The sequence below is a fragment of the Calonectris borealis genome, chromosome 11 (assembly GCF_964195595.1).
Source record: "Calonectris borealis chromosome 11, bCalBor7.hap1.2, whole genome shotgun sequence".
Classification (NCBI taxonomy): Eukaryota; Metazoa; Chordata; class Aves; order Procellariiformes; family Procellariidae; genus Calonectris; species Calonectris borealis.
The window spans coordinates 17584722-17608583 of NC_134322.1; the positions used below are offsets into that span (position 1 = coordinate 17584722).

General features: G+C 39.3%; 1 protein-coding gene across 1 annotated transcript in view; it reads left to right on the top strand.

Moving 5' to 3' along the window:
- The first annotated feature begins 6006 nt into the window (after window positions 1–6006).
- The window catches only part of ENTREP2 (endosomal transmembrane epsin interactor 2), a 153601-nt gene continuing 135745 nt past the window's right edge, over window positions 6007–23862 (top strand). Inside the window, exon 1 of the mRNA XM_075160260.1 lies at window positions 6007–6232. Within this exon, the coding sequence (XP_075016361.1) occupies window positions 6107–6232 (126 nt within the window). The 5' untranslated portion in view covers window positions 6007–6106. The remainder of the gene's footprint in view (window positions 6233–23862) is intronic.

The window sequence follows — 23862 nt, forward strand, 5'->3', positions numbered from 1 at the left end:
TCTTGTATGATATTGGATATATATTTTTTCTTGTTTTAATTTCTTAGACAAAACTCCTGATTAAGAATAGTTTTGCTAATTTTTGCTAATTCTTGAACAGAAAATACCAGGTGGTACTTCATTTTATGTAATTTCTTTTTATTTTTGCAGAATGATTACATTTTCTGCCAGGGGTGATCTTCTGGGAAAGAAATGTGTCTCGTTTTTAAAGAGGAAAAAAAAAAAAAAGTCTGAGTTCTAGCTTGCTTTTTGTAAAACCACAGGGCAATCTGCTTTTCAGATCCAAGACACGTACCCAATTTCAACTTTCAAGCAGTCATAAAATGCAGGGCAATTATCTTGATTTCAGTAGTGTCTTTAGCACTCCAGGACATTCATCAGGGCAGCCAATCACATGGAGGAAGTAATTCCAAGATAGGTATTTCTGAAGAAGAGACCCAGACTATTTTCAGATTAAAGCATGGAAATTGAGGTTTCTTTCACTTTTATCTGCAAAGCTTTCCTGTTTAAAACCCCTTTGGCTTACATATGGAAGTAAATCCTATGGTTTTATATATGCTTAAATTATGCTGTTACAGGATGCTATTTTTGTAAAACCAACTAATCTGTGATTATCCTCTGTGTAAAAACATGAGAAGACAGAACAATAACAGTGGGTGTAAAGTAATGGCAGTTACTTCTCTATTGTCTCCTTCAGGTCTGTCTGTTCAGGGTAACAGACCAATACACAGGTACAAGATAGTGCAGAAAATAACTGGAAAGTTCAGGGATCCAAGTCCTTAAACAGACAAGCGAGAGGATTGTTCCTCTGTGCGCAATCACCCTCCAAGGGCAGCATTCTGCAGCCTACAAGTGGAGATGTGACAGTCCTCTTTATCGGTGTTACCTCTTGAAAACAGACTTGGTCTAGCCATTGGTTTATTACAGGGCTCTTGATGATTGCGAGGTAGATGCTGTTGATTTTTAACATATCCTTTTAAAAAACTTTCATAAATAGGCACTTAAGTTTCAAGCACAGAAGTAGGGCTTAGTCAAAATCTGATGATCTTCACGGTATTCTTTGTATGTTTTTATTCATAACATTTCTGTACACAGAATCGGTGTGCTTTGTGAACTCTTCAGTCATTCACTTCCACAGAAAAATGCTGTAAAAGATGGGACTAGTAGTGACATTGTATGTATGATTTGCAAAGTGAAAACTTGTCTGTAAAAACACAATGGATGCTTTTATTAGTATAAAAGTAGGGGGAGTATACTTTTATTAGTATAAAAGTATGGGGGGAAATGATTTTTTTTTTAGAGGTTCATTGCTTAGCTACAAGTCATCAGAGACAGTCGTCCTATTTCAAGACAAATGTTGATTCATCAGGAAGCAAAGTAACACCAAAGACAGCAGTGCCGCTGGAAAGGTTAAAGTCTGCAGACTTAACCCTATGATCCTCTTTTATATGGGTGGGCACTTGCACGTATTGTCTCACTGTCTTTGACACGTTTTAGTATCTGCTAGCAGGATTTTTTTTTTTCTTATTTTCAAATTACAAAGCTGGTAAAGCAGGATACTTCCTGCAAGATGCTGATTACAACTGAATGTTTTATATAGATAAAGCCGTCATTATTATTTGCTGTCTTGCCCTCCTTTCTCTCCTTGCCCAGCACAACTTTTTGGAAGATAAACTTAAGGAAGATTGATTGCCGAGTGCGAGGAAATGCAAACTTCTTTTTTAATTTACTGAAATACAGCTTCTGTTGCCTTTGAAAATGTCGTTATATGCTTAAAAGTTGGCTTGTGAGAATATATTGCTCTTTGGTTTTGGCAATGATACAGATTTTTTGTCTAGGTGCTTGTATCCATAAACCAATTTCACTACTCTTGTAAAAATTGAGTATGTTGGGTATGGTTCCTGGTAATCTGACATAAAGTAAGTTGGAGTGTCTTACAAGTTATTTTCAGAACAGGTTGAAGTGTATCCATGGAAAAGGATAATTAATTTTCAAGATGCGTGCCAAGAAATAATGCTGTCCTTCATTTGAATTCATCCTGGCTGTTGTGGTCTTGATACCAGATTCCCTCTGAGGAATGAACAGGATAGACACAGGAAGCAGAATTACTACTGCTGGTGTCGTAAGGACCCAGCATCTGAATGGCTGACAAATTACTTGCTAAATATTAGAATAATAAAAATATTTTATCTTAAAGTCAAGATATCAAGATATGCGTTATGAAGGTTGGATGTGGAAGGAGGTATTTTACGTTTTGTGGGTTTTTCTCATTTTGTGTGTATGTGTAGATATATATAAATTATATATTTTATCTTTTGGCAGCGATACTACCTAATTTGACCAATTTCCACTAATCTTTAGAATGTACACTGTATGGAACACCCTGAATCGCTAGTGCTTATTAAGTCTTTAGAGCTATATATACACAGAAAGAGAAAGAAGAGTTACTTAAAATAATTAAATAATGTAAAATATGCAAATTTGAGACATGCTATGGATAAGTGACAGTGGCAGGGCCCTTGGATGTATTTTCAGTATCTATACCCTGTAGGGCACCTTCTTAACAGTTTCCTTATCTACGTTAATTGGTAAGCGAGGCTTACTGTAACTATGAATTTACTTCTTTTTGCTTGTTTTCCATTTCTGTCATACTTGAAAATGTCATTTACTTAATTTCAAATAACAATTGCAGAGATAAAGATGCATGAAATTCACTGAAGTTGGAAGTGAGGTAGAATAAATAGAAACTTCAATGCACCAATATAGTTCCTAGTATGAAGCATGAAGCTGCTTTCTGAACTGGTTGGGAGCCAGTAAAGACTGACAGTAATGAGACAATTACCATAGAAGTGGGATCATTATCCTGCTGGCTTCTGAGTTTTGATGTTTTTTAATAGGCTAGTAGTAAGGTTTGATAGGTAGTGCCCTTCTGGCTGCCTTCAGGAAATGATCAAATTTTTTGTTAAATTAAAAATTAGTATATTATAGTGCTCAAATATAAACAGGGCTACCACAAAGCTTTTGTTTCTACAGTTCTGGAAGAAATTTCAGTACTGCATCCCACTTTAAGCTACACTCAATGATGTGGCATTGAAAAATACCAATGAAAGTATTTAAAAAAAAAAAAAAAAATCTCTTCAGTAAAATAACTTCATTTAAAGTTAGGGACAGTAATACTTCCTAAATTGCTCTCAAATCATTCTCAAACAAATCCAGCAACTGAGAGCCTTCAGAGAAAGCTAAGAAGTGTATCCAGAGCTAATTCAGATCTTGAACAATATCTATCTACACCTGAATGCTCAGGAAAATTAAGAGTGAACAAGATGTGATCTGAAGTCCTGTGGATTCCTGCTGGAAGCCAAAATAGTTGTTGTTTTCTGGTAGCCTTAGTTTGCTAAGGCAGTGCACACATTAATTACCTGAGAGTTTACTGACATGTGAAGTTCCCTGACAGCGGAGGAGCATGTGGACTTGCAATTTCAGATCCTTCTCTGGACTGCCCACAAATGTTGATTTTTTTTGTATCTGCCAGTTAGAAAGTCCTTGGAAATGAAAGTAAATTGCTTTGTACTTAATGCATACAATCATATCAGCACAGGGAGTTAGTGAGATGTAAATTCACACCCCAGTGAATGTGTCCTAATTTCCCCAAGCCCTATGGCCATCTTACTCCCAAATGAGAGCACCCAGATAGAGGTTTAAATGCATTTATTCTTTATAAGGTTTCTAATTGTCCTGCTGTTGAATAGCCTTAAGCATTTTTGGCCAGTCAGGGAATGAGCTGCTTAATCATGAAGACTGCACAGGTTTAGTTTGGTTCTGGGTTTTGTTTTGTTTCTTTTTGCTAGCCCCTTTCACTCTGTTTGGCAGAATATTGTAACACGGACTCTTACCTGACTTTGGAAGGTGTCTTCTGAAGTAATGTTTCCAATGTCGGACAGCAAACAGCTCTACTTGATAAAAACAAGTGGAAGTTAGTTTTAGTGTGAACCGATATGAACAAAAAATCAGTTATCTATTACCATACATTGCCACTCTCCTTCATCTAGCTGTTCCACCTGGGCTTTCAGATGGGATGTAGCATTCCTGTGCCAGCAATCAATTCAGGAATATCCGTCGAGGCTAAGCATTGGGCCAAGGGGATGTGTGTGGTGGTGGTTTGTTTCTAACTGACTCCCATTCTGCTCATGCCCAGTCTGAGAAACTAAGACGTAAGCTAACTCTTCTGTTGATTACCAGTAGTATTAATTTAGTACTATTCTGCATTAGAATAAAAACTTGTAGCAAAACAGCTGTCTCTTCAGTGTAGAGTTCTGTCAGGTGCTTTTTGGATCTGATTAAAATATTACTTGCACATGTGCTAGAGCAGTATTTTAGCCACGTTGGGGTGACAGCACTATCATCTGCTATCCTAACCTGTTTTGTGGCACAGACAGTGATTTCAGTTAAAAGCTGGAAGCTTTTTTTTTTTCCTTCTGTTACAGTGAAATATCTGAATGTTTTATGAAAAAGAGGGGACTTAATCTTTATAGACTTCCTCTCAAGGCACACTTTTCCACTACCATCTCCCCACGAAACAAACTATTTTATGCAAAGAAGAGTTCTTGAAAGAAAAGAGAAAGGACCTCATGAACAAAGATTTAAGCCTGGTTTACATATGGTGTGTGAGATTTTTTTTTTTGGTACTAAGATCGCAGTATTACACACACACCAATTCCTCTATAAAAGAAATTATACTGCTATAGCAAATTATGGTGCTACAAGCACATTAACCTTGGAATAGTTTTACTACCTAAACTATACAGCTATATAGTGAGATTGTGTTCTTGGTTTTGGTTTCTGCTGGTGTGTTTTTCATAGGTAGGCCTAGGTGTTTGCAGGCAATAGGTTATCACTGTGATTTCCCTCCTGCAGAAAACTGGCTTTGAAATGTGCTTCGGGTGTTCTGGGTAGCCTTACCGTGCTGGGCACTGTTGTCAGGAGCAGCAGCAGGACAGGGAAGTTTTCATAAATAGATGCTTCTTCGGCGGCTTTTATATTTCTGGTAGCAAGGATGCTGCAAGCGGAGGCTTGGTTGTAGTTCGCTGGGGGGTAAAAAAAAAAAAAAAAAAGGGTTAAAATAACCCTGAGTATGTGCCTTTTGCGCAGCACTAAGCAGTAACTCTTCCCTTCCTCCACCGCCGGACGCTAACACACAGCGCAAGGGGCGGGGGCTGCCAGGTGCCCCTGCTGCACAAAGCCCAGGTGGGAGAGAGGTTTCCCTCAGGGGCCTGGCGCACAGGAGCCCGGCCCCGAGGCCGGCGGCAGGCGGGCAGATGCAGGCTACCGCCGCCTCCGCACGCCGCGGCTCGGCGCTCCCCCGGTGCTGGGGGCGGGCCGGGCCGGGCCCCGCCGCCGAGTGCTCGCCTCGCACACGCCGCTCTCCCCGCAGGGCCGCCGGCAGCCGCCGCTGATCCTCCTGCCGCTGCCTCCGCCCGCCATTGGCCGTAAACAACCCTTCCCCCTTCCCCTCCCTGCCTCTCCCCCTCCCCTCCTCCCTCCGCGGGAGAGACGGGAGCCGCGGCGGACCGGAGAGCGGGGCTCCGGTTCTCCCCGTGCGTGCGCCCAGCCAGCGGCGCCGAGGCTGGGCCGGAGCCGGGGCCGCCCCCGCTGGCGGCTGCGGGCGAGCCGCCCCCGCGCGCTGCGCGCCGTAGCCCCGCAGCACCCACCCCCCCCCCCCCCGCGCCTGCAGCGGGGAGAGGAGGCGGCGGTGGCGGCTGCCCCTCTCCCGCCCTGCCCTGCCCTGCCCTGCCCGCCGGCTGCCGCTCTCCGGCCGGGGGCGCGCGGGCCGCCCCGGGCGGCGGGGCAGCGCCTCCTCCATGCGCCGCGGCTGCCCGCCGCCCTGCAGCGCCCGCGCCCGGCTGCCCCGCGGAGCGCGCCCTCCCCGCCGGGCGCGGGGGGCAGGAGGAGGCGGCGCCGCGCGGCCGCGCCGTGAGGGGCCCGGCGGAGGATGCCGGTGGGCGGCGGCGGGGCGGCGCGGCCCCCCGGCGGGGCGCGCTCCCTCAGCCCCACCGCGCTGTCCCGCAGCCTGTCCCGCTTGCGCGAGCACCGCGCCCGCTCGCGGGCCATGCTGGCCCTGGGGGTCACGCAGATGGTGCTCGGCTGCCTCATCGTGGCCGTCAGCTTCGCCGCCCTGGCGCTCACCACCTCGGCCCGCGTCCGCCACTCCTGCCCCTTCTGGGCCGGCTTCTCGGTGAGTCAGGGGCGCGCGGGAAGGGGGGCGGGGGGGCGCAGCCACGCGCCCCCGCAGCCGTTAGCCGGGCCCGGCCGTCGCCGCGGGGCCGCCACAGCGCCTCAGGGCTGCGAGTCCGCGCCTGCAGGTGGGACGCGGGCGGCGGCAGCGGCGCTTTCGGGCCTCGTCCCTCGCCCCCCGGGCGGTCCTGAGGAGCGGGGCCGGCGGGTGAGGCTCCTTACCTCCGCGTGTGGGCGCGGGGCCACCCTGCAGCGGGGCGGTCAGGTGAGAAATGCTGGTTCGGACGCGCCGCGTTCACTGCGGGTTTGGTGCTTCCTCCGCCCCGGCCGGTGCCTGAGCCTGGCAGCGGTGTGAGGGCACTTCGTTCCTTCCTTTGGAAGGGTTAGCCAGGGTGGTTTGGCGTTTTATCAGCAGCGTCGGCTGAAAGTTGGGATAACAAATTAACCTTTGGCGTTGCCTCAGCAGTTGGTCTCTGTTTCTCGGGCTGCTCCTGCGGCCCCTGGCATTTTTTGTGTCGGCTCTGACTTCGACGCTGCCCGAGACTTCACCTTGAGGTACGGCCGTTTCTCAAGGTCTCGGCGCAGGGTTGTGCTCGGATGCAGTTCAGCCAGGAGCTACGTTGTGCTGAAGGTAATAAAACGAGAGGAGCACAGCAGGAGCAGGTCTTGAGGTACACACACAGCGTGGAAGACCCCTCTGCTGAGGAGAGTGCGGGTGCACCAGGAGAGCTGGAAGGGCCCATGGCTTCAGGGCACCCAAAAGTCCTACCGCGAGAGAGGCTGGGACCAACTCCTTGGGAGAGGCTGTTGGTCCCACGGGACTGGGTATCTGAGGGAAAAGCTTGTTTGTTCTGAACGCAAATGCCCAAATCTGGGTCCTCCTGACTCCTCTATGATTTTCTTGTTGACTTTCCATTGCATCCTGCTAGCATAAGTTAAAAAAAAAGTTGATACTTTTCTTTACTCAGGTGGCTTCACTCAGTGCTTATTATCAGTGTTTGCGTGTGTGTATGGGTGCAATGCACACACGGATGCATTTGTATAATACTGGTTTATGGAAGTTTCTCTCATAAGCAGTGAAATGGGACCTGACAGTTATGAAGAATTAGACATTTCTGAGGGCACTAGTAACAGACTCTGTATTATTGGTGAAGATTCGCTCCATTTAATTTAATGCGTTATTGGTTTCAAGTATGTCTTTTCAGCTCTTTTTAACGGACCAGAGAGTTTTCGGCTTTAACAGTGCTTGTTAGAAACCAGAACTGTTAGATAAATGATTTGGGTTATTCAGCATGTGGCAGAAATGGTGTAATTTAAAAAATAACTGTTTAATATGCTCTTATGCAGCACATTACTCAATAATTTTTTTGAGTCTTTCAGAGCAGAAGAGTAGTTTTGGATTAATTATTTTGATATTTTTCTTGATTTCACCAGGATTTTTTGTAATCTTGAAAAGAAACATCAGTTTACACTAGTAGCCTTGATATTATAATAATCATTCTTTTGAGTTTGAATCTCTGCGAGCTAATATGTAACTATTCATTGTGATGAGGTGTGAATTTTAAATTAAGAATCTGGCTGCTTACATATTAATGTGCTACTAAAACAACACAGCTTAGGCAGACTTGGTTTCTTATCTTGGCAGACCAAGCAGGAATGTGCACAACTGATTATGTATTCCAGTAAGCACAACTTTTTCAATAATACCTTTCTTCCCCTGCTCCTGAAATCTTTGTGAAAAGAAACTTTTGAGGGTTATCAGTATGCTCTAAAATACGCTGTTTTTCTGATTGTGGCTGCCTTCTACTCCTCTCACAGTGTGATGTAACCCATAGAAAAGTATGTTTTCCAATTAGATTTCGTGAATGTTACTTGCTCATTATAGAGAAGAAAGCCACGGTTCCAGCCTGTGGTGTGAATTGGTAGAAGGCACAGGGAAAGTGTTGGAAGACTGTTGACTAGAAGGCCTTATTGTCTGATGTGATCAGAATAAGGCAGGTATACGTTGTTTCCTAAATTAAGAGCTTACCTTTTGAAAAAATAATTCTACCTTATAAATGATCTATCAGAGCACGAGAAGAATCACACTTTCTTCCTGATCTCCTTAAGTCTCAAGAAATAAGGTAAAAATAGAGCAGTCTTCAAATATGGTGAGCCCTAAAGACCTTTCTGAGGCCAAGTTAGTTGCTTACACAGCCTTTTCTAAAAGCCTTTTGAGGTATTTAGTGAGTTCAACAAAAACTAGGTATATCATTACTCACAGCTGAAAAATATTTCTGTGGAAGAGTGAATGTTTTTAGCTTGCCTCTAGAAAATACAATTAAAGAAATAACTAAAGGTGAGTTAAGTGACATGAGAGAAAAATAGTGTAAGTATCCTTTCTGTCTTTACCTGGTGCCAAAATCAGGCATAAATATTGACTCCCTTCAAACTACTTTCCTCCCCCCGCCCCCACTGCCATTGGAAGTAAATAGCTGAGTTGCTTAATGGTCAAGTAGCAATTCTAAACCTTTTTTTTTTTTTTTTTTTGAGGGGGTTGTGATATACTGTTTTACTCATTAGGAATGCACATCCTAAAACAGAGTAGGCATTGGCACTTTTAAGCATATTTTGACACCAACCGCTCTGTCAACGTAGATGAAGGCTCCAAAAATTTGCTAAGAATCTTTTAAATGTTTTTGAAAGTAATTTCCCAACATTTGTAACATTTTAGCTGATTAAAAAAAAAAAAAGAACGGACTACATGTTGCACTCCTCACAGAAAGTTCTCTAATCAAATGCAAGGAAAGGTTCTGATTTCTCGCTTTCTTTTTGGAGTTAAATCAAGTGACTGTACCAGCAAGAGCTTATTTAAAGAACAAGACACTATAATTTTTATAAAACTTTGAAGAATTCGGAGCTTATTTAAGCATCATCCCATAAATTAAACCATTTTGCTTTATCTTATCGTTTATAGCATCTTATTAGGAAGAGAAAAAATATTTTCATATATTTTGTATTAAGACATTTTAAGGTAATTAATGAGAGTCAACCTCACACTGAGCACCAGGGAAGATGGGCAGGCACTGATTAATTCTCTGCATAGACAGAAATCATTGGCAAGGTCTTACAAACTGTGTGGTGAAATGCTAGGCAGTTTGTTCCCATTGCAGTCTTTCATTCAGACGCATGGCAATTTCATCTTCGCACTCTCTCAGTTGGGTAAAAGTATATGCTTTTTCATATAAGGTATGTGAACATAAGTGTCTTTGATCCTTTTAAGAACATGAAGAACTGATTATTAGCCTAATTTTGATCATGGAAGAGTAGCTCTCAAAATTAGGCTGTTCTGGTGGACCACCGAAACTTTTCCCAAAAGTATAAGCAGTGACAAGGTTCTTTGTCTCTCCTATGGGTCCATAGATAGCTTGAATATGAGAAAATATTTCTTTACTCTTTGCCCTTTAGAATCCAAAACATACAGCAATTTGTAATTTACAGGCTTTGTACATGCCCAGATTGATTGTAACGCTTCAACTAAGTGTGCTTAATGTTTATGGTTACTATACCAGTGTTAGGACACTAGCGAGCCACAGGCCTGATAGAGCTATGTTAGCATTGCTATGAAAGCGAATCTTGCTCTCTGCAGTCATTTCTTGAAACTTTAGAAGTTGGCAATTAGATGTTTATTCCCCCTGCCCTGCCTTGATCCCAGCATTCTGAGAAAATTACCAGCCTCAGAGACTAGAGTGATCTCTAGTATAGGAAAGCATTAATGAAATTGGAAGTTAAATCATAAGATTACCCAGGTTTTTAAAATCATACCATGGCACTGGAAATCTTAGAAGAACATACAGCAAAGTACAAGCTATCTCTTCTTTTGTATATAGTGATTTGACAACGGTTGTATTGTGTTGCTGGAAGATCTTGTGCTGCCTCTCCTTTTTATTAAGTTTTTTCTCAATTCTGCCTCTTTTCATCTGTATCCCATGTTCAAAACAGATAAAGTACTCTGGTTTAAAAGCAGCTTTCATATAGTATGTCTTCGAGGTTCGTGACATACATGCTTTTTTGTGTTCTTTGAGAAGGGAAACAGATATATAGGGAGATTGTCAAGGTGAACTCAGACCCAACTTCTCTCTCAGGGAAAATGTGAGATACATTATATACTTGTCTACGTTATTAACTGAGGAAGCTGAGTGTAGAGCCTTTTCTGTATTCTTCAGCGACATTGTACAAAACAGGTTTAAACCGCTCAGACAATGCATAGAGGAGTTAACTTTCAAAAGCTTCTGCTAGTCTCTGACCCTGACTGTTCCTCACATACAGCAGGTTGTTTTAGCATGTTCCTATGCAGAATCATTGCGGGAGTGAAGGGGAGATTACAAGAAAGATGATTACAATGAAAGCAATTGTGTTTATCTCTTCTTCTCCATTTCAGGTACAGATTTTTTTCCTTCCTCTATTCCCCTTTTTCTTTCCCTTTTGGGATTTTGGGATTTTCCATTATTGCTTGTGGATAGTCAGGTGAAATAAAGGAGATACTCACGTGATGATATTTGTAGCTTGGAGAAATAAGCTTTAGTTTGCATGAAAAGCCTGCTGCCAACAAAGAGTCTGGTATTGTGAAAGTAGAGCTAAGCTGTTTGAGAGAAAGTAAACTTACTGCTACTATTGAGTTACATATATTGTGTATACTGAACTTGAAAAATCTGCTAACACATATATCATTTATTTGCCTCAGAGCTGATCATCTCATATCTAGGACTTAAATGGTAGCTTTCTTGTCCATCTGCTGTAGGTATAAATGAAACTCTAGCATGGGTATCAAGTAGTTTTGATCAAAATGTCCGTCACAACTCTTGAGTGTACTACATGCTTCTTTATAAGAGTATACAGTATGGGTTGCTTGTTTTGAGTACACCCAGTTATCACACAAAACTTGAGTGCTTAACCTACAACTTTCTTAGTTGAAACTCTTTTTTTTCTAGGATTTGCATAAATCATCAGAAACATTCTTGAACCTCTGTTGTAACCACAGAGAGGTCATTTGCTGTCTGGGTAAGATTATCTGACCAGATCCCTTCTCTGTAAATGATTGTTCTAATGGTGGATTTCAAATCTGTGGACACCGTGACCATGATGATTAGTTTATCTTGGATAATTTGTTGTTCTGTGCTACTGATTCAGACAATGCTCTGTATCTGTAAATATTCAAATTCTTTCAGGCTTCTTTGGGAAGTAGTTGGTAGTGCTATTTTGGGAACTGAGTAGGTAAATTTCTGTGCTGAAAAAGTTTTCCTCTTCAGGAGACTTACCAGACCTCTGATGCAGATTATCAAATAGAGTTGGATCCAGGGAGCAAATGGAAACTGATTTCCCTACATGGTTGTTGAAGATTTTATGTCATTCCTGAAAGACGATGCATCCCACACACCAGAACAGCTATCTCAATGTTCCTTGCTTCAGATTGATGAAATTTAGAAGACCAGGAAATGGATCACCTCAGAAATCCTACAAGCGATTTGTTAACTTGTCTTTTGCCTATTCACAGTCTCCTTTCGAATAAATGAGTGACTACTGGATCTGGATAACAATTCATGGTAGGTTTTAGCCAGTGTGATAGTCACAAAGTAAGAGCAGCTAGATTGGATGGTAAATCTGAGAAAGCAGTACTATAATGTTTGACTGATCACTGTTAACTCCTCGCTTAAGAATTGAAATATGCAATAACAGTTTTATTTACCTGTAGTGGAACCTCCAGTTATATATACTTGTAAAAGAATTGCGCTAACTCTGATTCTTTGACTTTGTCTATTACTGTGTCTACTACTACCGTGGAGTCCTTTAGTTAGCCCACCATCCCTGTTTTTTCCGACTCTACTGCATGGGTTGAATTTATTAAAACCTTAGGCATGCTTTTCCTTTCCTTTGTGAATTTGTCAGGGCTTTGAAATGTAAGTAAGCTGGGGAAGGAAGTCGACTCTCTGGAACTTTGTGTCTCAGGAAGCCTGCTAGGCATGTATTTTGCTGGTACGCAGTATTAGTAAAAAATTATCAATGTCACCTGCATGGGCTTGTCGCTTGCCTCTTGCCTTCATATTGCAACGTGTCTTGTCTAGGTAATTGAGGGGGGGGGTGTGTCCAATCTGTAGGGAAGAAATAGCATCTTTTTAAAATTTTTAATCCTGTATTATTATAAATTACCTGTGTTCTGAAGTCTTTATTTTTCTGTAGGCATCCAGACTGCAGAATAAAAATACTACATTTTGAGTAAGTTTCTTACTGTTGTCAGCATAAGAAATGGTTTTATTTTTTATTTTTTAATGTGTAGTAGAAAGTTGGGTGTATGTCTCAGTCTCTTTAGGAATGAAATGTTTTTCCTGAATTCTGGTTGTCCTTTCCAAACGTTCTTTTATGCTGGAAATGTATGAGCGTTTGCTGTAAAGACAGTAAATACTGCCCTGGAACTTATAACAACTAGCTGTGTGGAACAGTTACAGTCTACTGAGAAACTTGGGAATAGAGGAGTAGCTTAGTTGAAGTGGGAATTTCCAAGGTCAATTATCCAGTCATTAGCAGCTGCTGAACTTATTACACCTCCATGTTAGTTGTATGTTGCAACTTATTGAAGGAATGAGTTGTGAATTATCATGCTTAATTGACTATTCTTTCTCAATTCATTTTTCTGCTCACTCCTGTGCCTTCTGGAATCAAAGGGCAGAACAGATAATGGGGCTCTGTAAGGTATAAACTCCCTGAAAATATGTAACTTACAGGAGTGTAAGTATTTCAGTGGTGTATTTAAAGAAAGACACTCTTCTAGCAGCAGAATATGGTGTGGTCATTAACTCTTCTCTATGGGAGTAACCACACTGCTTTAAAGGAATACTATGCAAATGTGACAAAGCTAGGGAGTTTATAATTGGGCAGTATTTATATTTATACATTTAGAGCATCATAACTTATGTGCAGGCAATATTTTGAGATCAAAATGCCCCAAAGCTAAGCCTTCCCTCTTTGGCAAAGTCACAGGATCACAGTCTCTATCGCATAATCAGAGGCTACAATCTGGATTTGTAAGAAGAGTGTGTTCATAATTCCTTCAAAAGTACTTGCTCGTGCTGTTTGAAACTTCAGTCTTCTCCCCAATACAATTTGTCATTGTCTTTTTGTTAGTCTGTGGATGCATCCATACTGGTGTTGTAGTTCTGATCATGTACGTGCTCCCACTCGCTGTTCATTCACATTGTGGAGCGTTCTCAGAGCACACAAACTTGATTCATGGGGGATAAAATGAAACCAAAAGATGTGCCTTAAGAGCATAGAAAATGCAAGCTGACTGCTAGTAGGTACTAAGTCTCGGGACCAGACTAGAGCTTGCCTGTAGTCACCCATCCAATATGTGTATAGTATGGATGCTCTCTTCTTAAGAATCAATTCTTTTCCAAACAGATCTGCTCTTGTTCCATTTATTCTTTGCTAATTCAGGTAGAACCCATAAGGCCAATCTGAAAGCTCCTGTATTGTGCAGAGGATGTGAAGTCCCTACAAATTACTACTTTCTACTAGGCAGAATTTTACTCCATACTCGTCACATTAGTAATTTGATGCAGATCTGCAGAATGAAATAGCCAGTTCTGAGGACCAGATGCCAGTGGTCTGTGTGTGTTGCTTTTGAGTGTCTTGACTATTTTGAGTACTTTTGAGCTAAGTTGCAGTAAATGAAAAATACTTCTCTGAATTACTGCTGCATCACTTACAATGAGACATTGTTTTCAGATAGATTGTGATTTAAAAAAAAAAAAAAGTAACTTTACGATATTCTAGCAAGGGTAGACTTGCTTGTTATTGTTATGGTATCCAGATAAAAATGAGAAAATGTAAGCAGTTAGAAGAATATGTATTTTTTGCTTGGAGGAGGCAAACTGAATGTAACTTTTCAATTTCTGATCTTTACAACAGCTTGATTTAAAGATGGATAGTTGAAACAGCATTACAATTTAAACTTTTTTGTCTAATTTATGAAGTAAGAGTTGTTAACTTTGCAAGCTTGCTTTCAGATTTGACTATGAACTTTCCTCCTTTCTAGATGCCATCATCATGAGTAATTTATGTCCTGCAGGATAAGCAAATAATGTCCTCACTGATAACTATACAGTTTTGTTATTCCTGTCACCTATAAAGAGTCCATCTCAGCAGAATTATTTTCATGTGAGGGATATAATTTACTTATGAGATTGTTTTTGCTACTGTTTGTAGCAGAAAAGAGCATGGCTTAATCTGAAGATTTCAGATAAGCCTTCAGTGCCAGGCAAGATAAAACCAGGTGGTTTTAAACTGAACACACTTAATCCAGAGGCACTGAGACATTATAAACATGTAGCTTTATAATGTCACTTTTACATTCACTCTTCAGAGAAGAAACTTGTTTTCATCTAGGTGGAAATTTTGAATGCAGCTATTCTTAAGATTTGTGGTAGATTTTTTGGCCTGCTACAGAAAGTAAGAATACTGTTTAGTTTTAAAAAAAAATCAAACCAAAAAGTATTATTTCAGCATTCATAGTAAAGAGCCAATGGACAATGTCATTTATCAATAATAAATACTAGTAATTATCTCACTATTATGCATTCTAGTAATTGTGGTTCTAGCAGAAAAGTTAAATTGAATGATATTCTTTTGTTATAGCAGTGAAAGCATTTGTTGATCGATGGTACTAAAATAGGAGGTTTTCAATTTCTGATTCTGTAAACAATCATCAAGAACTTTCTAAGACACACTCCTTAAAACAGTGCTGTGAACATGTGGCTAGCATACTGACTGCTATGTTATTCTGAAAATAACATTGGTAGAAAGTGGTTTTGTCATATATTGAAAGTAGCTATGGTTCAAACAAATGTTATCTTTCCAGAGGCTAAATCCAAAACCTTTTGAAAACTTGTGATAAATCAGACTAAAAAAATAAAATGCTGCGGCATTTCTATACAGCTAGGAGTGTAGTGTTCATGGGTCACGAGGGGTGAAGGAGGCAAAGGCTCAAGTCCTGGGTTTGTGTCGGTGTGAAGGGAACTCAATCTGTTTCACATGTCCCAGGCAATCTGGACTACCAAGCTACTGTCTTGACTCTTTACATTTTTCCCCTTAAATAGAAATTTTCCTGGGGGTGAAAAAAGACCACTTACGCATTCTTGTGGGAAGTTTCAGTTTTGGTGTTCATGATCTTAAAGTAAAAAATATATTTAGAAAACTCCTAATGAAAGTATGGGATCTCCAGCTGAAGAGTAGTTGAGCCTCCTCTTGCTTGCTTATACAGACAAGTTGGCAGCTGAGAAGTACATGTTTTGTTTCTGAAAGGTTATTGTATCTATTGCAAATGGAAATAATCAGGAAAGTGTATTGATCAGCCTATCTCTTAAACCAAATGGATGCCTTTGTACTCCTTTCTGCCTTTACAGTTGCTTTCTGAAAGAGCAAAGTTAATTCAAGATGTGTTAGATTTGAATTTTTTTTTGCAGTACTTTTAAACAGAATAGAATTTCATGTGAAATACATTTTAATTACATGTAAAGAGCAAAAGGGGGCATCAAAGAAGAACATTTCTCAGAGTTTTAGTTGCAAATATTTGGTTATAAAGGATACTTGAAAAAAGTTGACTTAGGGAATGGAGGTTTATGTAAATACATCTGAATGGTATAAATAATTTTCATGCTTAAAATAACATACTAAAATGAGAACAAAGCAGCCACAAAACACAATTGAAAACAAAGAAAGAAAAAATACATGTAATATAGCTGTCTGCATGCCCTTGAGCCCGCATTATCACTGTGTCTGTACATGTAGGAATTTCTTACAGCAGGATCACATGATGTCTCTGACGCATCTCTGACACTTCTACTGCAGAACCTGCTGCATGGTGCAGAGAGAGAATAGTGAAGACAAGACTGGAAGAGAGGACAGATGGGATGGCAGGTGCACTTTCTCTCCCCAATAACATTGTACAGTTTGGGCAAAAAAATGTTATCAACTTTTCCATGTTGCCTTTTATGCATGAAGGTAGGAATTGTACCAGAAGGATGTTAGTAATGTTGCTATGGTAGGTAGGAATCAGATTTAATACATAGACCAAAGTCCTTCACATACCCAATTCTTCATGCTTGTTCTGGTAGAAGAGGGGACATTAGCCTTTTTAAAGAGTTCTTGAAAGACCTATTGTCTCTTGTCCTATTTATACTTGTGTAACAAGGATTATTCTAGGCCTAAAGAATTTCCTCCCCTTAAAAATTTCCCTTCCTTCCTCATGAAATCAGGTCAAAGATTTGAAATAAAGCTTCACCATCAGACCGTACTTTGAGATCCTGTGAAATATCATTACAGTATGCAGTAACTAGCAACAATACTAAAGCATTTGTATCTGCTTCTGAAGTTCATGTTTATTCAGTAAATAATATCTTAGCTAGCTAAGTAGTGTAAATAGTCAATGCAGCTTTTCCTTTGAGCTTTTAAAAAACTCGCACTGTGATTTGACAGACTAATTTCTGTTGGTACCTAATATTTGCCCTTTGAGTGGAAAGGAACCTTTACTGTAAAAGCAATAATGACAGTACAAACAATAAAGGGTTATACAGATAATAAGTATAACCAACATCAGAATGGCATTTTGCTGTCCATCAGAGACCATGTGCTCATCTTTCTTAACATGGACCATGTGCTTATCTTCCTTTAACCTAACTTACTGTGAATCGAATGTCTGAAAGCCTGAACATCAAACCAGCCATTAGGAAAAGTCGTCTCCAGTGACAATATCTGTCAGTTCTAGATGAGGATTGTCTGAAGTGTTCAATCATATCCTTCATTGGTTTGTGAATCTAAAGTAATTGGAAGGAAGGTAGAAGGAAGCAAAACCATTTACTATTTCTGACATTGAACCTTCCTCTGAAGCAGTCCACTTTTTGCTTGTGGAACTATAATTCATCACTAGACAAACTGTAGATGTCCTTCCACTTGACAGTTCCTTCTTGTGTCCTGACAGCTTAAAAGCTTGCCTTACAGTATGAATTGTTTGGGGTTAACTTGGGGTTTGTCTGGATCAGCTGTTTTGGTTCCAAAACTACACAAGTAGTAATTATCTCGCATTACCTGATTAATTAACCTATTTTGAAAAATAGAGATGATAAGAAGTAATGAGCAAAAGAGGAGTCAATTTGAGAGTCTCAGTTACTTTTCAATCTTTAATGTTTCTGGAACAAACAATTTTTTTATCTTTGGGGGGGTGGTTATTTTTTGCTATTCTGAAAATTTCTTCCCTTTGTCCATGTCTGTTATGATTTATGTAACATCAGTGAAACAAGATAGGTCTGTGAAGAATGAGTTTTTCCCATATAAAAATAAGTCTACATGTGCTTAACTCTAGAGCTCCCGGAAGATAAGAATTAATTAGATTTTTTTGTTTATAGTTAGGTATGTTTAGGAACTGTATGAGAGTCCCCAAACAATGTATTTCCTTGTATCTACTGCAATTGACTTAATCAGGAAAAAGAATCTGATGCCAAATTGAATGCTCTAGTAAAATGTAGTAACGGGCTGTAGTCCAAATTCTTGAAAACTAGCTCATTTAGAAATTAGAGCAATATTTCCCTAATTCAGAAAGGTCTAGAAATACCTCTGGTATCTTGCTTCAGTATGTTAACTATCTCACATCGAAGAAGTTAAACCAAGAAATTTTTACCTCCTTTGCCTGCCGTATAAGTGCTTCAGGATCAAGTATTTCAGACAGATAATTTAGGCTGTTATTGATACAATTCTTCTGCAGAGTTTAAGAAGGTAGACAGGAACAAGGTTAGGAGTATATTTTTGCAAAAAGATTTTGGGTAAAACATTATAGAATACAACACTGAAACTGTGACCTGTTTCAGCCATTCAGCCAATAAGTTAAATCTTTAAGCAAGAAGTCATCTGATGAAAGTAGGCAAAAATATAAGCAACATCTGGTGAGTCACCAGCTGCTGCAAAAGGGAGTCTTATAGTCTTACCTGTTAGAAAGTAGATGTTCAACCATGCATCTGTTTCCCTTGTTATTATTTAAGAGCAACCAGAGATAGGTTCTGTGTTTTAATGTTATATTAAGTCCTACCGTATAGGCAGTCTTACAGGATGAAACAAAGCAGATGGATGTGAAGTTCTGACTAACAGCATAGACCATAGAAAATGCTAAAGATGAACAGGGTGTAAAAAGCCTATACTTAAAAATAATATGATGCTTTGTGAAGTGTTCTGTTTTCTGAAAGCAGAAAATTCAACAGTCAGTGTAATTATATTAGATGCCCACAAGGAGCCTGCGGATTAACAATAATGCACAATGATTATATTAATCAGTAGGCTTTTGTGGAAATGAGAGGTTTGATGGTATAAATACATATAATGATACTTTGGATGAAGTAAAAAATACTTTTTGGGAAATCAGCCTGAAGAAAACGAAAAGTGATTTTATAATTTTACAAACATAGATTTGCAAAAAAGGATTCCATTCTTTTGCAACTAAATTACCAAGGAATAGGCTGAAAAAGAAAAGGTAGGCTTGTGTATTAGAAAAGGTGGGATCTCTAGCATGAAAAAAGATACCTCGTGGCTATTTTAGAATGTAAAGTTATAGTTCGATAAAGTGTGGTTTACTGGATTACTCAGAAGCAGGCAGTAACTTTTTGATAACTTCAGTATAAGGCAATAAAATGTATTTTTAGTATAAAAATCAGTGTATTTGGTGTCTGTAAAGATGCTTTTATCACTTAACTAGGAGAAATGTTTGCTCCTCCAATTGCCATTTGAAATGCCTGAGGAGTGGGAAGATGAAGATAAGCAAATTGTGTGTTCTCAGACAGGATTCACACCTCCTCAATCCCAAAAGTACTTTCTTAAGAAATGTGCTATCTGTTCCTTCTGTATTTCAACGTCTGACAAGTGATGATCTGTTATTTTAGTAGGCTATAAATATGCCATACCATTGGATAACAAGGTTGTACAAATGTGCTGAGGGAACTGTAATGATCCTTCTTTGCCTGAGAAATTAAAACTTTTTCTAGCCTAACCTGCCCGTATCTTTTAAAAATAACTATGAGATGTTGCAAAGACAGTGAATTTAGTTGTTTCACTGACCCAGTGATCTGTAGCAAGCTTTAGGGAATGCATTAGCAGATAGTGCAAGGAATATTGTCATTGAAATCAAGGATTATTAGTAGCATTAGTAGATGTATAGCTTCACAGCTGATAATCCTGTGGAACTGCAAACATACAGAAGTAACCCTTTTAAATTTAAAAAGAATTTCTGCACTGTTCTTTACTGGTTTTTTGTGTTGTTGGTTTTGGTTTTTTGTTTGGGTTTTGTTTGGGTTTTTTGGTTGGTGTTTTTTGGATTTTTTGGTTGGTTTGGTTTTTTTGTTTGTGTTTTTTTTTTTTTTAATATATATAGCGGGGATTTCTAGAACATGATGTTGGAACAAACCAGAACAGGTAAGCTGACAGCTGATCTTTCCAAGAGTGGACTGCTCATGCTATTTTTTTTTTCCCTACAAATTGGATGTTAGTTATTCAGGAAAAATCTTAGTGAGAGCCAGAAGATGCTTATTCTTGATGAGGTAAGAATATCACGGTTTTGACAGTAACTTTTCTGTCTATGGAAGTAATGGTCTCCAATTCCTCCTTCCAATTGATGCTTTTCTCAGGTTGCCTGGGCTCCTAGCTCACAGTACCTTTCTGTATGTTTGAAGGCAGCTACCAAGTGTCCCTTCTATCAATAAATTAAACACCTACAGTCTTTCTGTCATGTTCTGTAGACCTATGATCTTTTCCATTGCTCTTTTTTTCATCATTTAATGCCTTCATTGAAATTTTTGATCAGAGGAAAGTCTGCAGAATCCTATGTGATAATTCCTGACTGTTTAATAGTAAAAAATGGTTAAATATTTTTCATGTATAGTTTTTCAATTGGTGGTGCATTCACCATAGGGGAAAAAAAAACCAAACCCAGAAAGCATTAAACTTGTAATTGATCTTAATAATGGTCCTAGTTTAATTATATGAGGAAGGCAAGAAACATCAGAGTCATAAAGTTTGTGCTTACAGTGTATGATGAAAAGAAGAATAGGATTCTGTAGACACCAAAATTGTCTTCTACCAATAGAATTATCTCCTTCTGCACCAACAGAAATAAAAGGCTGACTTCCAAATGACACAGCTTTGCTAAGGGCATAAAAATAATGTCCTAAATAAAAATGAAATCAAGCCAGTGAAGAAACACTACTGAGGTGGTTTGTGATTAGCAAGATATTTGGCAGTCTCCTCCAAGTTTTAAATACACTTCCTTTGTTACATAGTATAATGGTGGTACCTGGGCTAAAGAGTAAATGCAGGTTTGGATTTGGAAGCTGCCAATCACAAGTGTGATCAGTGATGAAAGAATTAGGAAAAGGCTGCTAGTATAATCTCATAGAAACTGCCAGAAACTCAAAAGAAATTTTTTGAACAGTGATCATATACTAAATAACATTATTTTCATAGGCTCTAATCTAAGTGCCTAAAAAATTATCATACTTGCTGATAGTTTTTTTCCGTTTGCCAGCCTACAGAAGCACAACCCCCTTCTGATTTTTATCAAGGCATTTATTTGATAAAAATCAAAATTCACACATCAAAAGTGGAAAAAAATGGAGATAGATAACATTAAAAAACTTACCTACATTATAGCAGAACCAAACCAAAGTAAATTAACAGGGCAAGTAAAGATAACATGGACTCTAAAATAGCACCAAAAGCTAATTGTATATCGTTTGGTCATGGACACAAGCTGTATTACACTTCATAGACTCAGATGGTCTACCAGTTTTACTGGTATAAAAATGCATTTTGAGTGCTTTTTGGGGGGCTTTTTTTTCTTCCCCTTCAGACCACTGGTCTGCATGAATTAAATACCTGATGGCGTGTAACTGTCTGGGCAGCAGCAGTAGCTTAGCAACACCAGCTAGTGCTGATGCCAAAGAACAGTGTTGGCTTTCATCATATTTAAATGCCAGCTGGTCCTTTAATAGTCCTTCTATATTTAGAGATTAATTGATAATTGTGTTTTAACTTGTAGACCTAGGTTGGATTTCAACATCTAATTGTTTAATAAAGAATTTTGGAAGCTCAGAAGCCTTTAACTGTAGGCATTGATAGAAGATTTAGGAAGGGCATGGTAATAACTATAAATCCCAAAGTGAATACTGGTGATACTTGGAGAGTACAAAGAAACCTTTCTTGCTTCCTGTTCACTATAAGTGCACAAGCAAAGCTGCTTAAAAGTACTAAAGGAGCGGTAAACTGCATTCTCTGAGAATGATGATGTTTCCTTAATAAATAGTAACGTCTGATAAATACATGCATATTTTTGAAATATATAATTTTGAAAGTAATATTAAAAATATAGACAAACATACTCTATGTATGTATACATACACATATATACACACACTAAAATAAAACATCAAGAAGGTATTTTTGTGACAGAAAGTATGAAATTATAGAAATGTGTTCCTGGAATGGGTCTCAACAGCTCGTCTACTCTATTTTCACAGTGAGATCCATCTGTAAACAGCAGCATCTCTAGTTGAGTGTTTAGATATTCCTAAATTTATGTAATAAAGGAAACTTTGTAACCTGTTAGGTAACCTCTTTCAGCACTTAGCTATTTCTGTGCTAGTATGAATCTCATACGTTAACTGTGTATATCCTAATATGTAATATAAATCTTTGCTGCAAGTTAAGCCTCTGTTTTTTGGTTTTGTTTTTTTTTTTTTTTTGACTCGTATTCAGTGGACACAAGGGCAAATGATTTTTTTGTTTATTTGTTGTGATTTTTTAACCTACAAGAAAACTTCCACTATTCTTTAATCTGGGTAAACAAATCCAGGTTTTTCTAACTTCACTTATAAGTAATTTTCTAAATCTCTTGGCAACTTTATTTCTGACCTGGATTCTCTACAGTAGCTGGGCATATTTAATGAAGTATGCTCAAGCTGGGCAGAGTATTCTTGCTGAGAATCTTCACCAATGCCTATCACAGCAGAATGTATACTGTTCACTTTGTACATATAATATTCCTAATGTTCCTAATTTGTTCCCGGCTGCTTGTCTGTCTTTTAATGTTCCTCTATCACTTTTTTTATTTATATTTTGATTCCTGGTTAAACTAATTCTTAAGTCCTTTTCTGCAGTTTTCCCGTTATTCTGCCAGTTAGGGCCCCTTACATACTGAAGTATTAATTTCTTCTTTTTCTTGTGTGTGTTACTTTTCAACAGTGTTAGAACTTCCTCATTTGCAAACATCTTTTAATTTCCCATTTTAAATACTTGCTTTTGATTTATCAAGGTTCATAGGCCATTCTGTCAGCATGTCTTCCAACTTTAGGCCGTGCCTGAATGGTTATCTCAGTGTGCCTCCATACTAATGTGTTGGTTTGGATGTGTACTTTCAAAATGAATTATGCAATTGTTTCCATATTGTGCTTTGGTTCACTTTGTGGAGCTCTCTGAGCATGCCAACTGGATTCCTTTTGGATAACAGTAAGCTGAAAAGTATGCTCCAGCAGCATCTCTAATGCTGTCTAGCTGTGAATGGGCATTTAATCCATGGGCTTGGACTAGAGCTAGCGCTATGCGTTTTAAAAAAATCCAACAAAACAAAAAAAACCCAGCAAAAAACCAAAAACCCCCACAAAACTAACACCACCACCACCCCCCACCCCCCACCCCCCGAAACAACAACAACAAAACCCACACTCCACCAAACCAAACCAAGAAAACCAAACCTCACCAAACAAACAGAACTCCCCTGAAATGTGAATGGTGTGGATGTCGGCTTCTCAACAGCATCTGTTCACTGTACAGCTCTGTTCCTGTTGGCCTAGACTACTTGTCAGTCTAGGCACTGTTCTTATGAATATGGTGTTTTAGTAAGCTGTGCAGACTCCCTATACTAATCTCACATAACAATTTTTTTGAGTGATATAAACTCTTAGGTTGTAGCTAGTGCTTCAGATGTTGCTTGTGCCGCTCTGCAGTGTTTTGTGCGTTTCTATGTGCCATGCTTAGTTGAAGGACTCATATTCATCTCAATATTTTTTTCTGTATTCTGATTTGCATTCCTACCCTGGAGTTGTTAATAGTGTTAAACATCTGGTCATAACTATCATTTTTTGAAAAAAACCAGAAAGGTATTTTTATAGAAAAGGTTAGAGAGTTTTTCATGAAAGAAGCTTTCCTATTAGCTAATGGGACTAGTATTCTCATTTTGTGTTGCTAGCACAAGCCTTACATGTCCCTTTTTAGTTTTAGCCAGTTTTGTTTTTCTAGTTTAGTCCCTACACGATCCTCTCGCTACCCTCTAATAATTTGACTGTCTCTAGTTCGTTAGAACTGCCCTCAGTAGTAGGTGTAACAGCTGTCACTGAAATGACTTTTGTAATAAGTATGTGGGATGTTTCATGTTTGTAAATCTGCCAGTTATGAATACATGTACATGTTTCTCTTATTGTTCGTCTGAGGAATTACTGTACAAATACTTGGAGAAAATTACTTTCTCTTGTGTTTATATAACACTTCCAAATAGCTTTATAAATTGGA